At 44.6% G+C, this 18,763-nt stretch overlaps 1 protein-coding gene across 1 annotated transcript; it reads right to left on the bottom strand.

Moving 5' to 3' along the window:
• Positions 1-1,409: 1,409 nt before the first annotated feature.
• Positions 1,410-18,366, bottom strand: PANX1 (pannexin 1). The gene is made up of 5 exons (XM_010218857.2): positions 18,171-18,366; positions 11,316-11,455; positions 5,389-5,612; positions 3,734-4,395; positions 1,410-1,651 (listed from the first exon to the last, which is right to left on the bottom strand). Exons 1-5 carry the CDS (start codon positions 18,349-18,351, stop codon positions 1,566-1,568), a joined length of 1,293 nt encoding a protein of 430 aa, XP_010217159.2. The 5' UTR covers positions 18,352-18,366; the 3' UTR covers positions 1,410-1,565.
• Between the last annotated feature and the right edge of the window lie 397 nt (positions 18,367-18,763).

Raw genomic sequence — 18,763 nt, forward strand, 5'->3', positions numbered from 1 at the left:
AAGGCTGATCTAGCTATAAAAGAGGTACTACTTTATTTAGAAAGACAACCTGAAAGAGGAGATAGCAAAGACATTGCGATTACAAAATCCTGGACAATATGGAAAAAACAGTCACCATATAACACTTGTGAAGGATACACATAACCACTGTTGTGGTTAACCCTCCACCCTTCCAATCTTGGGTCTAAAATTCATGAAAAGGATTTCAATGTTAATTGAAAGTAGAGGTCTCAGGAGATAGGGTGTGGGGGGAGAATACATGAAAATTCAAATGCTGCTCTCCATAAGCAGCTAATTAGCACAGTTTTACAATTTACAAGTACCTCTTTTGTTTGTTCCAACTCGCTTCAGCATCTTGTTTTTATAATTAAGTCACAGGGGATCCCGGAAGAACGACCTTTCCTCACACTTACATTTACCTCATTGTGGCTGCAGGGTGCTTGGCTCTGCTGAGGCACCCGAGTGCTACTGTAATACAAATAAATTCTTCTCAAGTATGTTTTGGAAGACAGCACAATTAATATTGTGTTTGCTACTACAAACATATTTTAAAAACTTCCACCCATACAAAAGTTAAAAAGCAATTTGTGCAAATGGTTATAAAAATTGAACAAACTGATCTTCCACCCAATCTCTTAAAAGGCCTTATTAATTATTAAGATCAAAACAACTGAAAATGGTAATTAACAGAGCATTTACTTTAAATGCCATTAAATTTTGTTTAAAAAAGTTTGTTAAGGCATTATTTTTTTTCTTTTATGAATACTTAGAAAATTCAGAATCCCTAGAATCTTCATTGTTCCTTTATACTAAGTCTGTTTGGAGTTTATTCCATCAGTGCCAAGAAAATAATTCAAAGCCCTTCACTGTTGAGATGACTAATCAAGACATCTCCAGTAACCCAGGTGATTCAGATTTCTCCCCTGCTATGTTACAAAGAGAGCTGAACACAGCAACGTCCATCTTTCCTGTAAAGACCCAACCAGTATTTCAGTGGCCAGCCACTGACTCGTATACAGATGAACCAGGCTAATATTAAAAAAAAAAAAAAAAAAAAAACTTAACAGGGCAGAGAGCTTCCCAAATGCCACACTTAAACTCCAGAATTGAGATTGCTGCCTCTCGTGGTTCCCTGCTTACCCAAATGGGATATTTTGCCTTCCTGAATACTTTCAGCATGGAACCAACAGAGACATTTCCCAGAGCAATGTCACCACCTCTTTTTAGTATCTACAGTTATCTTTCCCATTCCTCTGTTTTGCAGTCCTACCTCTTACTGATGCAGCTTTAATTGCATTCAGTGCAATTCACTTGTTACTCAAATTCTTTTGTTGTTGTTTTGTTCTTTTTTTAAAAATAAATAATAGAATCTATAAAATGCCTTTTCAAATATGTAAATGATGATAATGACATAGCAAGTAGTCTGCAAACCACTTTGGCCTCTGAAGAGCTGTCAGGTTATCAAGACGGTTGCGTGCAGGGCAACACCTTGTGTCCAGCGTAGCGAAGGTGAAGGCAAAGCCCTCTCGAAACGCAAAGCTCCTGCCTGCTGCAACTGGAAGGCATCAGCACGAAGCCTCTGTAAGTCTCTGGCGAATCCTTTTATCTTCCTTTGGACTCTCGTTGCTACTCGCATCACGGTCTGGCAGGACTAAACAGAAAACAAAGCCATTAGCACATCCTCCTTCACACCTGCAACAAAGACAGTGCCCCCAGCAGCTCCCCTGGGCCGCACTGGAGTGGCTTCCTGCAGCAGAGCAGCAGAAGGAGAGGCTGCAGAACAACCTCAGCTTCCTTCAGGCTCCTTGGGTGCCACGCTGGCACGAAGGGGCAGCGGGAACCCTGAGGCTGCAGCGCTGCCCAGCCAGACCCTGAGCAGCATCTCCAGCACTGCAGGAGTTCTAGGCCTCAACTGCATGGACACAGGCAGGGCCCCTAGCTGTCCCAGAACAGTCAGGACGTGGCTCTCAGTGCCCAGGAACCCCTGCGGTTTCTGGAGCCATCATCTACCCCTCCTCTCTTTCCACGTTCACTTCTCAAAACACACGAACATCACTGGCAACAGAGGAAAACACAGGCAATGGGAGATGCTCTGCTGATGTAACATGAAGTCCACAACAGGAGCCAGTCAAAATGAGAAACACATGCCAGCTGGCCAGGAGAGGGCAGCTGCTTTTCCTAGCACGTTTAAATAGAGCTGAAGAAGAAAATCGTGATTTTCTTTTGCTCTGAAGAAAAGCAAACTAAAAACCTTTGAAGTGTTTTTGTGAAATTAAAGCAGTTTCAAAAGCTCTGGTTTCCATAAAAGGTAAGTCAGATTTCCTATCAGTGTTTTCAGCTCAACAAGCAGAGATCTCCACCTTGTCCATCCGCCTGTATTTTGGAAAAGGGACGCATTTAAAAGGAGAAGTATTCTCTGTCAGAAGTACTCGAACTGCTCTACGAGAACTGCCTGCCAGAAATGCTTTTTCTGCATAGTTTAAAATAATTCTGAGTATCTGTTCCAAATTCCCTGTTTGTAAATTCCCTTCTCCTCCTCCAAACCTCAGTCTATGAGAGCTGCTCGACCCTGGCATAGAGGAACTGTCACCCTTTGGAAGATGCTTCCTTGTATTTAGCACAGGGCAGTCAATGGCAGAGAAGGTAGATTCCAGTTTTTCCTGCCTTTGAAATAGTCCTTTCGCTTGCCCTCAGTGTTGACATTTGCTTACTCAGGCCACCTGAGCCTTTCCATTCTGGAGCACCTTCATTTCTAGAATTAAGGGCTCTTGGGGGTGGCAGCACAGGGGTCTGAACTCCTCGCTCAGGGGACCTGGGTGCCCTGGCGCTGTGCAGGACAGCTACGACACTGGCTGTGTTTGCACCACGTGGCAGGACTGGATCTTCAGCTCTCGGTGCCTCTGTCTGGACGTTTGTTTTCTCTTCCATAACTGTCCTAGCCCAGGAACTGATGTGCCACATCTGAACTGTTGGGAATATCCCAAGAACAGGTGCACTAATCCAGACTCCGACTCAGAGGATTTTGTCAAAAATCACTTTACAGTCATTGTTCCTATTTCTGCTTAAGGAGGAACAAGAGCATATATGGAGACCCCAGTTTCATTTCCCACCTCCTGTCCTCTTCTGACAATTCTGAATATCAGAGTTGTTATTTCTATGTTAATCTCAGATTTCTGCTATTCTACACTCACCCCAGGGACCTTTTTTTGTGGGTTGGAGGGGGGAGTATGTGTATGAAGGGCAGACTAAGCTCTTTCTTTCTAATCTCGCAGTCTTTCAAACTCTTAATATTTCAAACCAATCTCTTAAAAAATGATGTCCTGAAACTACTAACTTTCTCATTTGCACTGATCTTCAAGTGCAACCTACTGCAGAAGAGTTTAGTGTTCTTCAGTGCAGGTGTTTGCAGGGACTACAAGTTCAGAGCAGCAAAACCCCTTCCTCCTTGAGCAGAGATGTCAGCGAGGACACCACCAACCCAGCAGACCCTTCAGCCTGCAGCCTGTGCCAGGGACTTGCAAACCACAGTCTTCCTGTATGAAAATGAAGTTATAGCCGTTAGACAACAAGGTCTAAACAGACCGATTTCCTTATAGAAGGCATTAAAGGTATTGGTAGGCTGAAGCCTGCCATATTATATGAATGGATTTTGTATTAGTGGATTCCTGCTGTCAATATACTAGCAGGTCTGTATTTTTTTTTCCTTTTTCAAGGAAAAAACAGATCACCTTACCTTGTAGCTCTGTAGCATCTTTTTCTAGCTCTTCTGCAGCTGCTTCTTCAGGCTTCTTTGGCAATGGCTTCCCATCTACAGTATCTGTCTTAATAGTACCCAGGTTTATCAAAAGTTGCATGACATCAAACTTCTCAGAAGCTGCAATGTTCTCCAGCACTTTGAGGCATTTAAATGATTTAAGTTCACTTACATTTTCCTCAAGAAAGAGGAGGTAAAGGCTTAAGTCATCAAAACTTTTTGACTTAACTTTCAGAATATCAAAAGTTGGCAGGATTTCATACACTTTAAGAATCCTTGAATTCCAGCGGAAGGGAACAAACATGGCATACACAACCAGGGGCATCACTAGAAGATAGACTATCAAGTTAATGTAGCTGAGGACCTTGAAGACCCCAACAGCAATAAGTTTGCATTGAACCCTTTCTGGGACACTTGTGTCATTCTTCAAGATTCCTGTTTTGATAGTGCAGAGAAACTCATCACTCAGAGAGGAGAGGCTAATGTAATAGCCCAGGTAGAGGCATGCAATGAAAATAATCACCAGGGTCAGTAAACGGCAGATAACATATTTGATAATTAAAAACTTGGAAAACTTCTTTGTCTTCAGGTATTGCTCCACAATTGGGTATTTGAAGTGGCTCTCTGATATTTCCCACAAACTGAAAAACAGGAAACCAAACCACATAGATCAGATACTGCAGCATTCTTGTCTTCCTCAAATTTCAAATAAAGTAAATATTCTAAAATGGACACAAGCTTGGATTTTCTCTTCCTGTGACAAAATAAAGGTAGGTTAATTGAAGCCAATGGAAAAAAAATAGAATAAAGCAGATATATGAAGAGTACTGATAATTTAATGCAGAAAGGCCACTCAGAAGCTGAATGAGAGCATCAAAAGAGATCAAGCACTTGAAGGCAGAAAGAAGCCAAATATTTCCCTCTCTTTAAGAAAACCTTTTGGTCTTTTCAAATATAAAATATGCAAACTCAAGAGGAAAAGCAGCCTTCCCAAGCACACGTTAGGTTAACAGTGCACTGAGAGGTTTTTTTTTTTAACTTGCAAAGACTTTACTATATATATATTAAAGAACAGCTCACTCAGCTCCCTACTGCAGTGCTCCTATCCCCCCACACAAAGAGATATAGGACCCTAGGATAAACCAGAAGCTGGATCTGTTTGAAGCAGTGCCTCAATTTGATCAGGGAATGTTTTTTTTTCTTTTGATATTTGTTTTCCATCCTCTTACTTTTTGTTTTAAAAATAAGATTTGCAAATCTGAGGAGGCAAGAGAAGACTAGTAATAAATTGTGCATCACAGGATGTGAGAAACTGCCAAGAGCATGGAATAAATAAACAATGCAGCCATCCCTGTTTCCTTACTGTGTGACCGTAAAACTAATTAACACCTGCTACAACAAAAGGAATCCGGACAACCTCAGGTAATTAGTTATCTGAAAAACAAATGTTTTCTTTGATAAAAGAAAGCTATGAGGTCCAACTCCATGTGCACCATAATGATTTCAGATATATCTTTTAAATTGATTTTTAAAATGTACATTCAATTTGCAACAAATTTCTAGGATAATTCAAATATTATATTTGTTAAGAGCTTGAGAAAAAGCACAAAGAAACCGAGGGCTCAGTGTCTTACCTCTGAGTCAAGTTTTCATTAGCACTTGGCACCACATCAGCAGGGTCCTTGGTGTCTGCACTGCAGATGCATTTAGCAGCCTTGATTGCCCTGTTATAGGCTTTGTCCAGCTCTTCCATAATAAACTTCAGGTCTGAGGAAAGATGTGGAGCTGCCGTGAAGCGCCAGAACAAACAGGGCAGGTACAGCAGGATGGCAACCAGCAGAAGGATGTAGGGGAAAAACTAGAGGGGAGAAAAATACGGGATTAGGTTCCACCGCAGTATAAAGTCAGCCAAGTACCATCAGTTCCTATAGGTCTCCTATTCGATTTCCCATGATTTTATTTAAATACTTCTATTAAAATACATTTTCGTGAAGGGACGAAGGCATGTTCATTTGGCTAGCCTGTAAAACACACTTGTTCTGTTCATTAACAGTAGTCTTAGATGACTGAAAAATTGTTTTGAATCATCAAAGTGTGAGGCCTTGAAATAACAGGCAGAAGTGAAAATGCAAAGTCACGGGACACAAGTCAGATTTCACAGCAAAAGACTTGGGTTATGCAGCCCACCCAACTAAACTTCACAGTCATGCACAAGGACTTCTCATTTTAAATACTCCGTGGTATTCATGCAAGGATCAGCACGCAAAGTTCGCCTTTCTTCCCTCGTTAATATATTTACTTCTGTGGAACTGAACACACAAATATGAAGAGCTACTGTAGTTTTGGATAGTTTGTAGTCTTTGCTGCATTTAGATTAAACAGGAGTGCCGCTGAGCTCAAGAACTATAAACACAGAGATATGGCAGAGCAAGCTCTGCCCTAAAAGTAAAACTCAGTTTTATTTTTGCTGCCCTGTTATCAAATTCCTTCTCAACAGCAAGTTCGTAATGCTAGATTTAGGGTGGCAAATGAAACTGAATCACTGAAGAAAGACTTCCTAAAAGAGATTAAAACAGATGCATCTGGTCCAAGACAAAAAAGGGACCAGATCTGTCATGAGCTATTTGGAAACCTGCAGCTCCCATACTCCACCCAGCCCTGGAAGACAGAAACTATCATCTTCCTGCCCCATAAGAGCTTTGGAGATGGGTGTATGAGGATGTGAAGATACAGAGTCTTCATCCGCCCTCTCAGCACCTGCACCAATACATTGTGCGAAAGTCTTCTGCTCTAGTACTCACCCAAGCAGGTTATCATTAAAGGTTAACATTAAATCAAAGTCGTACATCAAAATGTGAACACTTCACAGATGTGAACATGTTTCATTACATCATTGACCATAACTCTGTCAAGCAGTTTTAAATCAACACAGGCTACTATGAACTAAGATGAAAAATAATCATTAAGGATGGAGTCTGTACTCTGGGAATCTTGTATCTGTTTAACATACTGCACTGCTTTTGACCATTTATTCAATTGCATACATTTGCTCCTCTCCTGAAATTACTTGCACAAACTGAATACATATTTTCCAAAACAACTCTACTTTGATAGAATTTGTGACTGTCTGTATTCAGGTAAATATTCAGAACGACGTGAACTGCATTCACTCCATTTCGGTTCCCAGTGAAATGTGCAAAGTCTTTCACGCACTACAAATACCTGAATGAATTCCTAATATTCTCATGGCATGATTTTTGTCCTCTTTTATTCAGAGGCCACGGAAAGCAGCTGTCAAGCATAACTTGTGCCACCCACAAAAGCTTAGAAAGGCATCTGAACAACTGGGGTTAATACACAGCAATAAACTACTGGTTATGGACAGGGATATAGGGAGAGCCCGACATGCACAACACATTTCTAACACCCACAGTATTTACGGGTATTTACAGAGAGAAGAGAATCATTCCCAGGCTGTGAAGGACCTGCAAGTTACCAAGCTATCCCTAAGTCCCGAGGCCTCCTTTCTCTTGCCCTAAAAACATCCTTCTACATTTGCAGAGGCTGACCTGGCCTTCTTGAAAACATCTCTTTCAGTCCTATCAAGTTAAATTTCATAAACTAGTTAACTGTGTAACCTAATTGAATGTCCATGTATAGAAGAAAATGCTTGAGTAATATATTGGTACGAGCAGATGAGATATTGGAATCACACAGCTGTCCTTTAGAGATGTGTTGGCACCACACTATTGAAGGAAAGAAAAATCAGATAAAAGCTCCAAAGAGTAACAGAACATTCCCAGTTCAACTAAGATCCAGTAAAAACACAGCAAACAAATTTAAAGGGTATTTCTTAAACTTCTTTACGAACTGAAATATGTGTGTCATCCAAAGAAAATACTGCTAAAACAAAAATAAGGCCTCTTCCAGACACCTAGCAAAACTTTCTGTAAAGAGCAATGTGACCTAGAAGGCATTTTCAAGGAGATCCACACAGAACTTGCTGAAATCTGGAGACAACTTGTAGAAGATGAGAACAACTTTAGCGACATTCACAAAACAACTCCCATTACATCTGCCATCATATTTACTCTGAGCAAACACTACTAAAGTGACTGCAGGCTTTCAGATTCCACCATATTTGGGGGAGGTAAAATACTAACTTTAAGTACAATAACACAACATTGTTAAACTGCACCCACAGGCCTGAATTGGAGTCTTGAGAAAATTCACTGATATTGAATACTAAACAAAGAAACACTGGAAGTTTTTTACTCAGTGGGGATCAAAATATTTCACATAAATAATATTATGATGAAATAAATCTCAGCTTCATCAATTCCTGTTTTTTACACTCCATTGAGAAGATTCTAAATACGGGAATTCCCTCCTTCCCAACCTCACCACCAGAATAGGCTAACAACAGCAACATATTTCCTCATGCAAAGTTATTTAGTCCCCTCTGGACATAATCATATCCTTGGCAGAGTCAATGGGAGACTTTTCATGGGTTTTCAGGGCAAAAAATGTGAGCTATAAGTGACTCACAATTCTAAAGTTTGCCATTTGGCTCCAGATCTGAGACTGCAACCCAAGCAATTCTTTTTCATATCCCATCCACTCCTTATTTATTTTCTGTTTTGATACAGCTTGAAACACTGTATTTCTCCAGCCTCAGTTAGCAAGAGTAATGATGTGACTAAACATTCATCTACCTTTTTTCCTTTTTTTTTCTTTTTTTTTTTTTTGCACTGACAGCCCTTAATCCTCCTGGGTGGGGCTTCATAGCTGAAAAATGAAGAATCCTCAGGCAACTGTAATGTTGGATAAACAGTGAGTAACAAGAACCAGGTAACAGCTGTGATTATAATGATACCAACTACATAATGAAGGATCAATTTTTTATCTGTAATTGTAGATAAGCAAGTCAGAGAACAATCCACAGGCTCACAGGAAATCTCTTTTAGAGCAAAATCATGATGACTTTGAACAAGGTGTCACTTCACACACACAGACAGAACGATTCTTCATATTCAGTGCTCTGAGCAGGTCCTACCACATTTGCCCTTCACTTTCCAGAGATCTAAGTGAAGAGACTGTTTTTTCCTTGCTGTGTTGTGCTGTGACAAAAGAAATATTTCTCCTGTCTGTCAGACACACAGAAATGTGCAAATGAACATTTTCCTTTATTCCACACTGGTACTATGGCCCTTCCTCAGAAGAACTGTTCCCTCTCTTTGCCTCAGCTTTCCTTCTTCCTCCTTGATGCTCTCCAATTATTAGCAGTCCAGAAAATACAGTAACTAAAAAGCCCTTGAGGTCTGGTGATCAGAGGCACCCCCATTCTAGCAATCCAGGTTTGAGAGCTGGTCATACCTAGTATCCTGTCCCCTCTCCCCCACCACCAGCTTGCTTGCTTGCCATCATGCCTAGAGGAGACAGGATGATGCTGTGGTCACCTTCGCACATTTCTTTACTTTTCTCTAGACTACAAGGACCAGCAACGGGCAGATAACCTTTTTAAGTGAAGAATCAAGGCAAGTTTTATAATAAATTGTCAGGTGGAGCACTCATCCCTAGGAACGAGAAGCAAACAAGGAGAAAAGAGAGACCAAACACACAACTCTCATCTCGTATCTACATTGCCTGCCTTTCCTTATAACCTCTCTTTAGAAGTTAGTAGCTCAGTTCTGGTACTTCAGACAGATACAAGTAACATCTTGAAGGAGTTCAAGTCTCCCAGAAGAAAAGAGAGACATCAGAAAAAACATGACTCCTGACCACTCTATTTCCTCAGTGACAGGCCTGAAGATGAGTCAGATGAGCATCTTGATATCTTTATAGCTTACGAGGATGAGGAAATCTTAGACTAAGATTACAGGCAGTACATACCACACTCCCTTATTATCCACGTGCAAATGTAGTTTATTTCTTGAGTCATGTTTTTGAGTACATAATTCATTTTGCTTTCTGTTAAGGCACACTCAATATTAAGAGTTATTTCAGGATCACTGAAAATTCTCAAGTATTCTGTTTTTCAAGGAGCAACAGTGCTCAAAGAGCGCGCAGCTCACTAGAGAGTCAGGCTCCCCAGAGAACTGCAGCATATGCTCCTCTTCTCCACTCCAAAACAAGTTTTCAAACTTCAAATTTGTTTTGGGAGACATCTACCAAGGCAGGACTGACACAGGCAAAAAGCTGCACTGCTGCCTGGGATGCAGAAAGAAAAACCTACAGCATTTTCTTTACAAGAAAAGCTGTATTTAACAATCCCTGTGGTCCTTTTACTTGCATCCCTGTCCCTGCACTCCTGGGAAAAGCTACCTCTCATCTGAGCGTCTCTCATCTCACTAACATCACTGTGCTCCCACAAAGGCTCTGCACATTTTAAAGCCCGTTACATAGCCCAGGTCTGCGGAGCGATGAGCTCTGCAGCCCGCTGCTTGCACAGCAGACAAGCACGGCTGTGTTTCCCTGCACCCCGTCAGCTGCACGTGCAGCCAGCAGCTGCAGGCCCCACAGTGGAAGAGCAGCCAAATATCTCACAGCAGCAGCGGGCACTGAAGGCCGGGGTTAGGAGCTGTAACACTGCTCAGCCCCTGGAAACTTGCTAAGTGTGAGAGCTGATGAACAAGCAGCAGGATATTTATTAATAGTATCCAAAGAGCCTGTGTGGCTTCCACGGAGTAGATCGGGGGAGGGGGGGTGGCTAAGCATGGATTTAGGAAGTCCACATTGGCACCCAGGCTCAGCCCCAGGCTCTGACTCAGCTGTTCAGATATATTTCGGTCTACAGGGCATCCAAAAGGAAACATCACATGGCACTAAGCTACTGCGTAGGAACTGTGGACACAGCACCCCTGCATCAGCTCCTGAGACAGCAAATTCATGTGGGTCGTGCCATAAAAATATGATTACTTAAGCTATTTGTCATGGATAGGAAATGAAGAGACTTATAGTCAACTATCAACAGATGACTATGGAATAAAATTTATCTAAAAGAGACTAGGTAACAGTAGCTCTGTCCCTCAAGAGAAAGGGAGAACAGTGCAACAGTGCACGTCCACATCTGCAGATGGAGGTTCCTGCCTTGTGAGATGTCCCACCAGCCTTGAGTGGCCTCTATAGAAGGTCTGACTGAGAGGAACTGGAGCAGTAATGGAACAAAACAACATTTAGCCTAAAAATAAGCCTGGGTTTTGTCTTATTTCATAATTTTAAAATAGCTCCCGACTAAAGTCAGGCAGCCAGCTCCAGGGCAACACATCAACATTAACATTATTCTCGTGTCAGATAATTGGTGATATTTGTTATTGTGCCAAGACAGATCCTTTATTTAAAAGCAGAAAATGTTGATGCTTTTGTTGATGCTCTTCTGCTCAGATGAAATGTTGATGCTCTTCCTGTCCCACCCTGCTTGGAAGCAAGAGAAAGAAAACTTCTTCTCTAAAAATAAAGTCAATTCACAGCCAAGCACTACAGCAGAGGAGGAAGGAGAAAGGTAAAGCAAAGGCAGATTTCTGTACTTCAGCTTTTCCCAAAGAAAGAGATCTGAACATACTTTATGAAGCCACAGGGGGATATTTTCCAAGTTGTTCTGGGATGTCTGCTTTTGCTGCACTGCTGCCCAGCAATAGGAGTCCACATAAGCAGCTTGTCGCCAGGAGAAGGAGCTGGGTGCAAAACAGCTTATCTGAGCACCTGAAAAACAAAGCAAAACTTATCAGATATTGGGAAGATTTAAAACAGAGAAATCAAGTTAAGAAAGAAAAGCTCATGCTTGGGTTCACTGTTATCCCAAGCTACTACATCAGACAATAGATGGAAATACGGCGGTTCTGAAAAGTCTGCAGAGCGGCTCCAGTCCCCAGACAGCATCCAAAGGGTTACACTCCCACACGGATTCTCTGAGGCCTGCTGGGGGTTGACCTTTCCTACCTTTCTCCAAAGAAGGGATATTAGAAGCACCTGTCTGTTATGCCTTTTTTGGGTACATATTGTGGGAATGTAACCTCCCTGAGGCAACTCTGTCATCGCATTTGACTCAGTTTGGCCAAAGGGGAACCAAGGGGTATCAAGTGCCACCAGGGCAGGCTGGTTTCCTGAGGAAATGGTTTCCACGATGCCGTGCACAGGTTACACAGGTGGAAACAGGGATTTCCTTTTGGCAGAGCAATCCTGGTGTCCAGGCTCTCCCAAAGGGCCCGGCACCTCTCTTCCCTACACCGTATCTCAGTGTGGACCATGAGTAGGTATCAGTGGTTCTTTATAGGAAAGCTAACAAGAGTTTTTGTAGTTTTTCCTTTCTGAAACTCTGATATTAAAGAAAAAAATAATGTTTCCAACAGGCTTCCCTCAGTTCTGATTGCTTTGGGGTTTTTTTGTGCCTACTTTCTGGTCTGTCTCAGAGAACAAGAACTTGCTTTATAAGAGGAACTTAACACTGTAGCTTCTGTGTTGCAATGTAGCAGAGTTGAGGAGCGTGCTGAATAGAAGCCTTCCCTTCTGAGTCACTCACAATTATTCCAAGGCTGCATGATGTGGTTTGAACTGTCACAAGCCTCCCTTATGGCAAAAAAATAGATATATATTTATCAGAATAGAGCTCAGGGGATTTAACAGAGCTCGCACAACACCAGCAGTTTCACCATATCCAACAGAGAAGCTCCAAGAGTTTCTACTTCCCAGATACTTGCCACCTGTGAAAGAAACCTGTGGGAGCTCAGGAAAGACACTGAAGGGCCCATTTATGCTCTGCTCTCACTATTAACAGAACTCCTGGTACCAACACGAGTCAGTGTGTGAAACCATCAATACGGGGCCCTTCCAGAGGGTGAGCAAGAGGAGTGCTCAGCACCACACGCTGCCCTAGGGTTCCCCTCTGATGGGAAGGGCATTACAGCACCACCCCACACATGGGAAACCACTGGTCAAGTGCCTAAGTTAATGATGAAAATGCCAAGTTTCCATCGGTTTTCCATTTTTTTCCCTCTCTACGTTCTGAAGGAGCAATATCAATAACACACAGACAATTTAGTCTGTGCTTGGATTTTCTAGAGGAAGTGGTGAAAGAAAAAAGAAAAGTTGCAATTTTTACTGAAGTACAACATAGGCAAAGGGCCGAATTGTTGTCACAGAACCACTATGAACATAAATATATATGTAAATACATATGCACGCCTTGGAGCTAGTTTATGAAAGGCTGAAGGTCCTCTGCTATGAAAGAAATGGCCTCCCCGAGCTGGGGATGTGAGGCCAGTCCCAGGTCTCTGCTCCCACAAGTAACAGAAAGGCAAAAAAGTCCCAGCGAGTGCTCATGGACTCCCAAGTCCGTAATGATGACAGGGAGATACAATACAGAGCGAGAAGGATGAGGACTGAGAAGTGGCTGCCTTCACGAAGAGGCCGCTTTGGCCAATTCTGTGACCACCCTGGGCAGTGCATCTTTCTTTACACCAGCATGAGCCTCTCTGCGAGTCAGGGCCTCCTCTCCATGCTCAGGTGACACCTTTTCACCCACTTTGCCCAAGTCCTTGGCCCGGTTCAGTCACTAAGTGTCTGAGAGAAGATGTCCCCATCGTCAATGGGATTTCTTAAGAGTTAGAAGTACAAGCAACAAGTCTGCCCTGGCTTCTCTATCGCAAACAGACATGGAAATGCTGCTGCAAATGCTCAAAGAGCAGGATCTGAGCCACTTCCCACCCTGCTGCGCCTGCTGATGCTTTCCAAAAATAAGAAACTTTCTTCCATCCTAGAATGCCAAGGGGAAGCTCAGGACCAAAGGAGCTGGTCCCAGGATGGTACTGGCCTGCTCTGCCTGTGTAGCGGGTGACTGGAAGCAGGGCAGGTTTCCTGCCCCAGGGTTCAGCCGCTCTCTCCCTGCTCAGGCACCTAATAAAGCCCCGCAATAACTGTGAGTACTCTGAGAACTGATGTTCATCAGAGGCTCACTGCTGAGCCGGGGTCTGCAGGCTTGTATTTCACAGCATGGAACCTCCAGTTAATAATGATTTGTTTTCTGATGCCCTGCAATCACTAGGAAAAAAGAAAGAAAGAAAGAAAAAAGATTCGCATAGGTTTGGATTATTAAAATTGATCGCTCCTATAATTTTACGCCATGCAAAATGAATTAGCCACAATACCACAATACTTGATTTTATCTAGCAAGAATTATCCACTTTATCAGCCACTAAAGAAGAAGCCACAAACAAGAAAATCAAGCCACATATAGGCAGTGCACAGTGTGCTTCAAGGCACCACACAAAGCACATGCCCCGCACCAATATTAAAAACTACGAGAAAAAAAAAAAGAGAGACAAAAAGATGGATAAGAAGCACAAGAAGAAAAGTATGGAGAAAAACAAATAGGTCCATAAGCTGAAATAACCTGTTCATTGAGGTTTACTTTGGCAATGTAGTAGTGCAAAATATAAAGCTAATGCAGCTTACAAAAGAGGAAAAATTAAAAGTAAGGAGAAAAAAAAAGATATTGGTAAATAGTCAGACATCCTTGGTGACATTAATTTGCTCTGAAGCGCTTCTCTGGACTCCTGGTTTTGAACCCCGGGCCCAGACACTGCAGGGGGGAGCAAGCGGAGTGGGGAGCAAAGTGTGTTTGTAATTCCCTTCCCCTGGAAGGCTGCAGGCGCCTGGTGCTGCTGTTGATGCTGTGCTCCTGCTCGCTTTTCTGCTACAACCAAGCTAGCCACGGATATTTTGCCCAGAATTGATTAAAACCTGGAATATCAGCCATAACTCAGAGCTATTCTTATTAAAAAATATAATCATACAACAGAAACTCAGATGAACTACTGAGTTTAACAAGGCTGAGTGTGCCCACATCTTTAATTTATTAATTTATTTCCCCTCCCCCCCTCTATAAATAAATATCCATATATATGTCACTGGTACTGTTTACGTTACTGTTACTGTAGTACCTGACCATCCAAACTATATTTACCCAAAGAACTCCCAAACAATGTAAGAAAATAACATATGGAATATAAGGAAATACATTATTCAAACCCTTGTGTTCCAATTTTTATTTCCATTTTCAAGTTCCCTATGTAAAAACGTATAAGACAAGGACTGGAAGTGAAGAGGTAACAGGTGCAGGATTTCAAGCCTTCTCTTTGCCAGTGCCTGGAGCAGCAGAGCTACCCAGGACAGGCCCAAAACAACCAGGGCTAAGCAATACCAGAAAAAAAATCCTTAAAACCCTGACAGACCTGCAGCTGATGACGGTTTTCTAAAATGTAACAGGGAATAATGTAACAAGGTTATATTGCACCTCCTCCTGCTGACCCTATGAGGCTGCTGATCCCAGGCAGTCACTGCAGCCAGTAGCTGACGACTGTTCTGCACAATTAACAACCCGTAGAACGAAAATTGCTGCTATCTAACACTGCGCTGTGACAAAATACCAAAAGGGAGCAGAAAGTGAAGCCGACAGCAGCAGCCAGCCAAGCTGCCAGGATACGTAGGTGGGAAGGATGCAATTATCCCAACAGAAATAGGATCCGAGCACTCCTTGCTGGATAGCGCGTACAATTTCTGCACCTGGAGACAGGGATATTTTCACGCTGTGACTCGTGTATTGCTTCCACAGCCACTGCTGATTTAGAGTTGCCCTTTTTCAGACCTAAAATAGACCCTACCACCTTCTCTCAGCTTAGCGCTCCTGAAGTCTTTCAAGGCACAAGTGCCTAAGGAAGTGTCTGAAAGAAATCCCACCACCACTTCCAGACTTAGGCGTATCCAGCTGCCAAACCCTCCAGCCTTCCCTCTGCCCACCAAAAGTGTATCTTAATGAAAACAGCTTTGATAACTCACCCAAGAAGCCTGCCTGTTAGGCAGTAAACACTGCGCGAGGAAAGGGAGATAGCAACAGAAATGGGATAGGGCAAATGGAACAGGCAAAGGGCAGCACAGCCGATACAGTATCACTTTCTATATAGAAACCACGCAGTGCAGTTCCACCTCGCGCTGGGACCTTGCATGTCACAGGCTTCTTCCATTTTTCAAATAGAAGAGCTCTGTTTTAAATGCCATTTTTTTTTCTTATAACCTCTCAGAACTACAAGCAAAAAGTAACACACGGCACATTCCTGACCTGCAAGGTTTAGTGCCTGTTTTAACTGTTGCTTCAAGTGTGTGTTGTAGGCTCAGATACAGTTTGAATTATTTTAACACTGAAGGATATAATATATATTGTAGGCTGAGGACTAAGCACTTGATTAGTGAAGATGAGAATTTGTTAACTGATAAAAATGAGAGAAGCATTAAAACACCCCGCACCAAACTCCGCAATGTAACTATAGTTTTGAGCTCTATATGAATCAGCAAAATGGGAAAAAAATCTGCAGAGTAGCACAAGGTAAGAGGGCTCATACACAGCCACTCCTTCAGGCAGAGGTGGATCCTGAGAGAGATTTTAGAGGGGAAGCAGAGGAAGAACTGAGAGGTCCCATCCCCAACTAGCAAACCTGCTGTGTTCACCTGCACTGTCCCGTGAAACAAAAGCCTCTTTTGCACTGCTTCAAGAGGAAGAAATGAGAACACATCAGCAGTGGATTCAGGATTAAAAGCAGCAAGCTGTTCTGCAGAAAGACTTCTGCAAGATTCTGCTTGAAGAGACCTTCCACAGGACTCAGATCTGGTCTTGTCTGGTTGCCCAGGATTATTGCAAGTGACAAAACTCTGCTTATGTCTCCTGCACTTGGTGTGTGCCTGTTCCCTGGTGAGCAGTCTGCTATCTGGTTAATGCTATTCGTGATGCTTTGGCAGATCCACCACCAATCCACAGACCAATCCATTACTACTCCCCTGACAGCACCTTTACTCAGGACTATGAAACACATAGCTCAGATGCAAAACAGGTCTACTGGGCACAAGACACTGAACGCCACTGAACAGGTACCTGCAGCAAAAACAGCTATTTCTGCAAGTGCAGAAGTCCTGTGGCTCACTTCTGTCTCAAAAGTGGCAGGAGTGCTAATTCGCCTAAAAAACCTTAATTCAGGTAGTGCCATTTGAATTCAGAACCATTCTTACATGAAGCATGATTTTTATAAGCAAGCCTCTGGATTATAAATCCAAGTCACCTCAGTCACTTCTCAGGTGCTGGAAGGGCTGCACAACTACTCCTGAAACTTGGGCAGAGGAAAGAAGCACAGTAAAGTAATTAGTTTTAAAAAATAACAAAAAAGATAATTTGGCCTTTCTTGTGTAAAAGGCACGTTGAGGCACACATCCCTTCAACGGGACTTGAACTGGAAGAGTTTCAGAAACGCTATTCCCATCTCCCACCCAGTGCCGCCCCTGGGAACCAGAGCCTAGCAGCTCAAATCCGAGCAGCAGGTGACCAGGCTCAACACACAAACGGAGATATCCTCCGTCCAAACCCAGACGTCTGGAAATCCTCCCAAGCACCTGCTCCTGACGGCTCATAAACAACACCAAACATTATTGCAAAGCCCTCCAAGCACTGGGAACCGCAGCACTGCGTACGGGCAGTCCTCAAGGCACAGTCCAACCGGCTGCTTATGCTTAAGGCTGATGAGCATTGAGACATGAACAGACCCAGGTGGCTGTCACCTTCTCCAGGCCACACAGTGCAACGTTGCCTATCCATGTGGCAGCTGAGCTGCTGGTGGCCTCGCTCCAGGGGTGTTAGAGAATGACACCAAAGAGGTCACATCACCTCAGCGTTTGGATATTCATCAAGAAAGAGCAGGGAATGAGGAAGGAGAAGGAAGGACCAACCCCAGTGCTTGACACCTGGGCAAGACGCGCTGTGAGCAGGCGGTTGGCTCCAGGAGATCTGTGCTGCCTCCCATCCCTGCCCATAGCCCAAGTGAACCTGTTGCTCTGGTCCCAGCACCACAGGGGCACGGGTGCTCCGGAGGGGCCGGTGGGAACCGCTCCTCACCCGCACACACCGCAGCCTCCACCCAGGGCATCCTGCAGGCAGGTGGGTGCTGAGCCCTGGCCCTGCGAGGGCGTCGCTGCTGAGGGCAGCCCTTGGGTGGGCTGAGACCCACGAGAGCTAATGGTGCCCCAAGCCTAGGAGAGGCAGCAGGCGAGCATCCAAAGCCATGTGCCAATGTCCCCTGCGCAAGTCACCTCATGCACACATGTGGTGTGGGGATGCCCACCTGCAGGATGTGGGACACGCTGCCTGGAGAGTTTGGCACCCCATGTCCAACACACAAAACACCCCGTGGTAGCAATGGAGACGCCCCTTCAGCACCACCATGGCCCCACTCCCACGGCCCACCGCGACACCCACAACCCGCAGGAACCGCCGTGTCCCCAGGGCCACCACGGGGCCGCCGGGGCCGCCCGGCTCCGCCAGCCCGCCCTCCTCCTCCACCTCCTCCGCTTCCTCCCCTCCCGCGAGGAGGCCGCCGGTTACCGATGGAGATCTCCTGGGCGAAGGCGAGCGAGATGAGCAGCAGCGGCAGCCCCACGGCCACGCAGGTGACCATCTTGTCGAGCGCCAGCTCGAGCCGCAGCCCCTTGAAGCGCGTCTCGGGCGGCTCCTTCAGCAGGAAGTCGGAGAACACGTACTCGGTGGCGATGTGCGCGATGGCCATGGCGGGATCGACCCGGTTCGGCCCGGCCCGGCCCGGCCCGGCTCCGCACGGCCCGGCCCGGCCCCGCAGCGCCCCGCGCTCGGCCCGGCCCCGCCTCCCGGCCCGGCCCCGCCCGGCGCGGTCGCAGCGCGATCCGCGCGGCCCTTTCATCAGCCCCACGGTGGAAAAGCCTTTTGTTTTCGCTCTCGTTGAAGGGGAATTTCCCGCATGTCCTTTGCCCGCTCGCTGGGCACCCCTGGGAAGAGCCTGGATCCCTCTGGGAAGAGCCGGAGTCCCTCTTTCTCCTCCCTGCCCAGGCTTTGTGCACAGGGCTGGGATCCCCCAGGCCTCCTCCGCAGGCTGAGCAGTCCTGGCCTCTCCTTGCAGGCAGCCGAGCCCTCTTCTCCACCCCAAGTTTGGTGTCCACATCTCA

Source organism: Tinamus guttatus, unplaced genomic scaffold (genome assembly GCF_059628265.1).
Source record: "Tinamus guttatus ecotype Peru unplaced genomic scaffold, ASM5962826v1 Tinamus_guttatus_pri_ptg000150l, whole genome shotgun sequence".
Lineage (NCBI taxonomy): Eukaryota > Metazoa > Chordata > Aves > Tinamiformes > Tinamidae > Tinamus > Tinamus guttatus.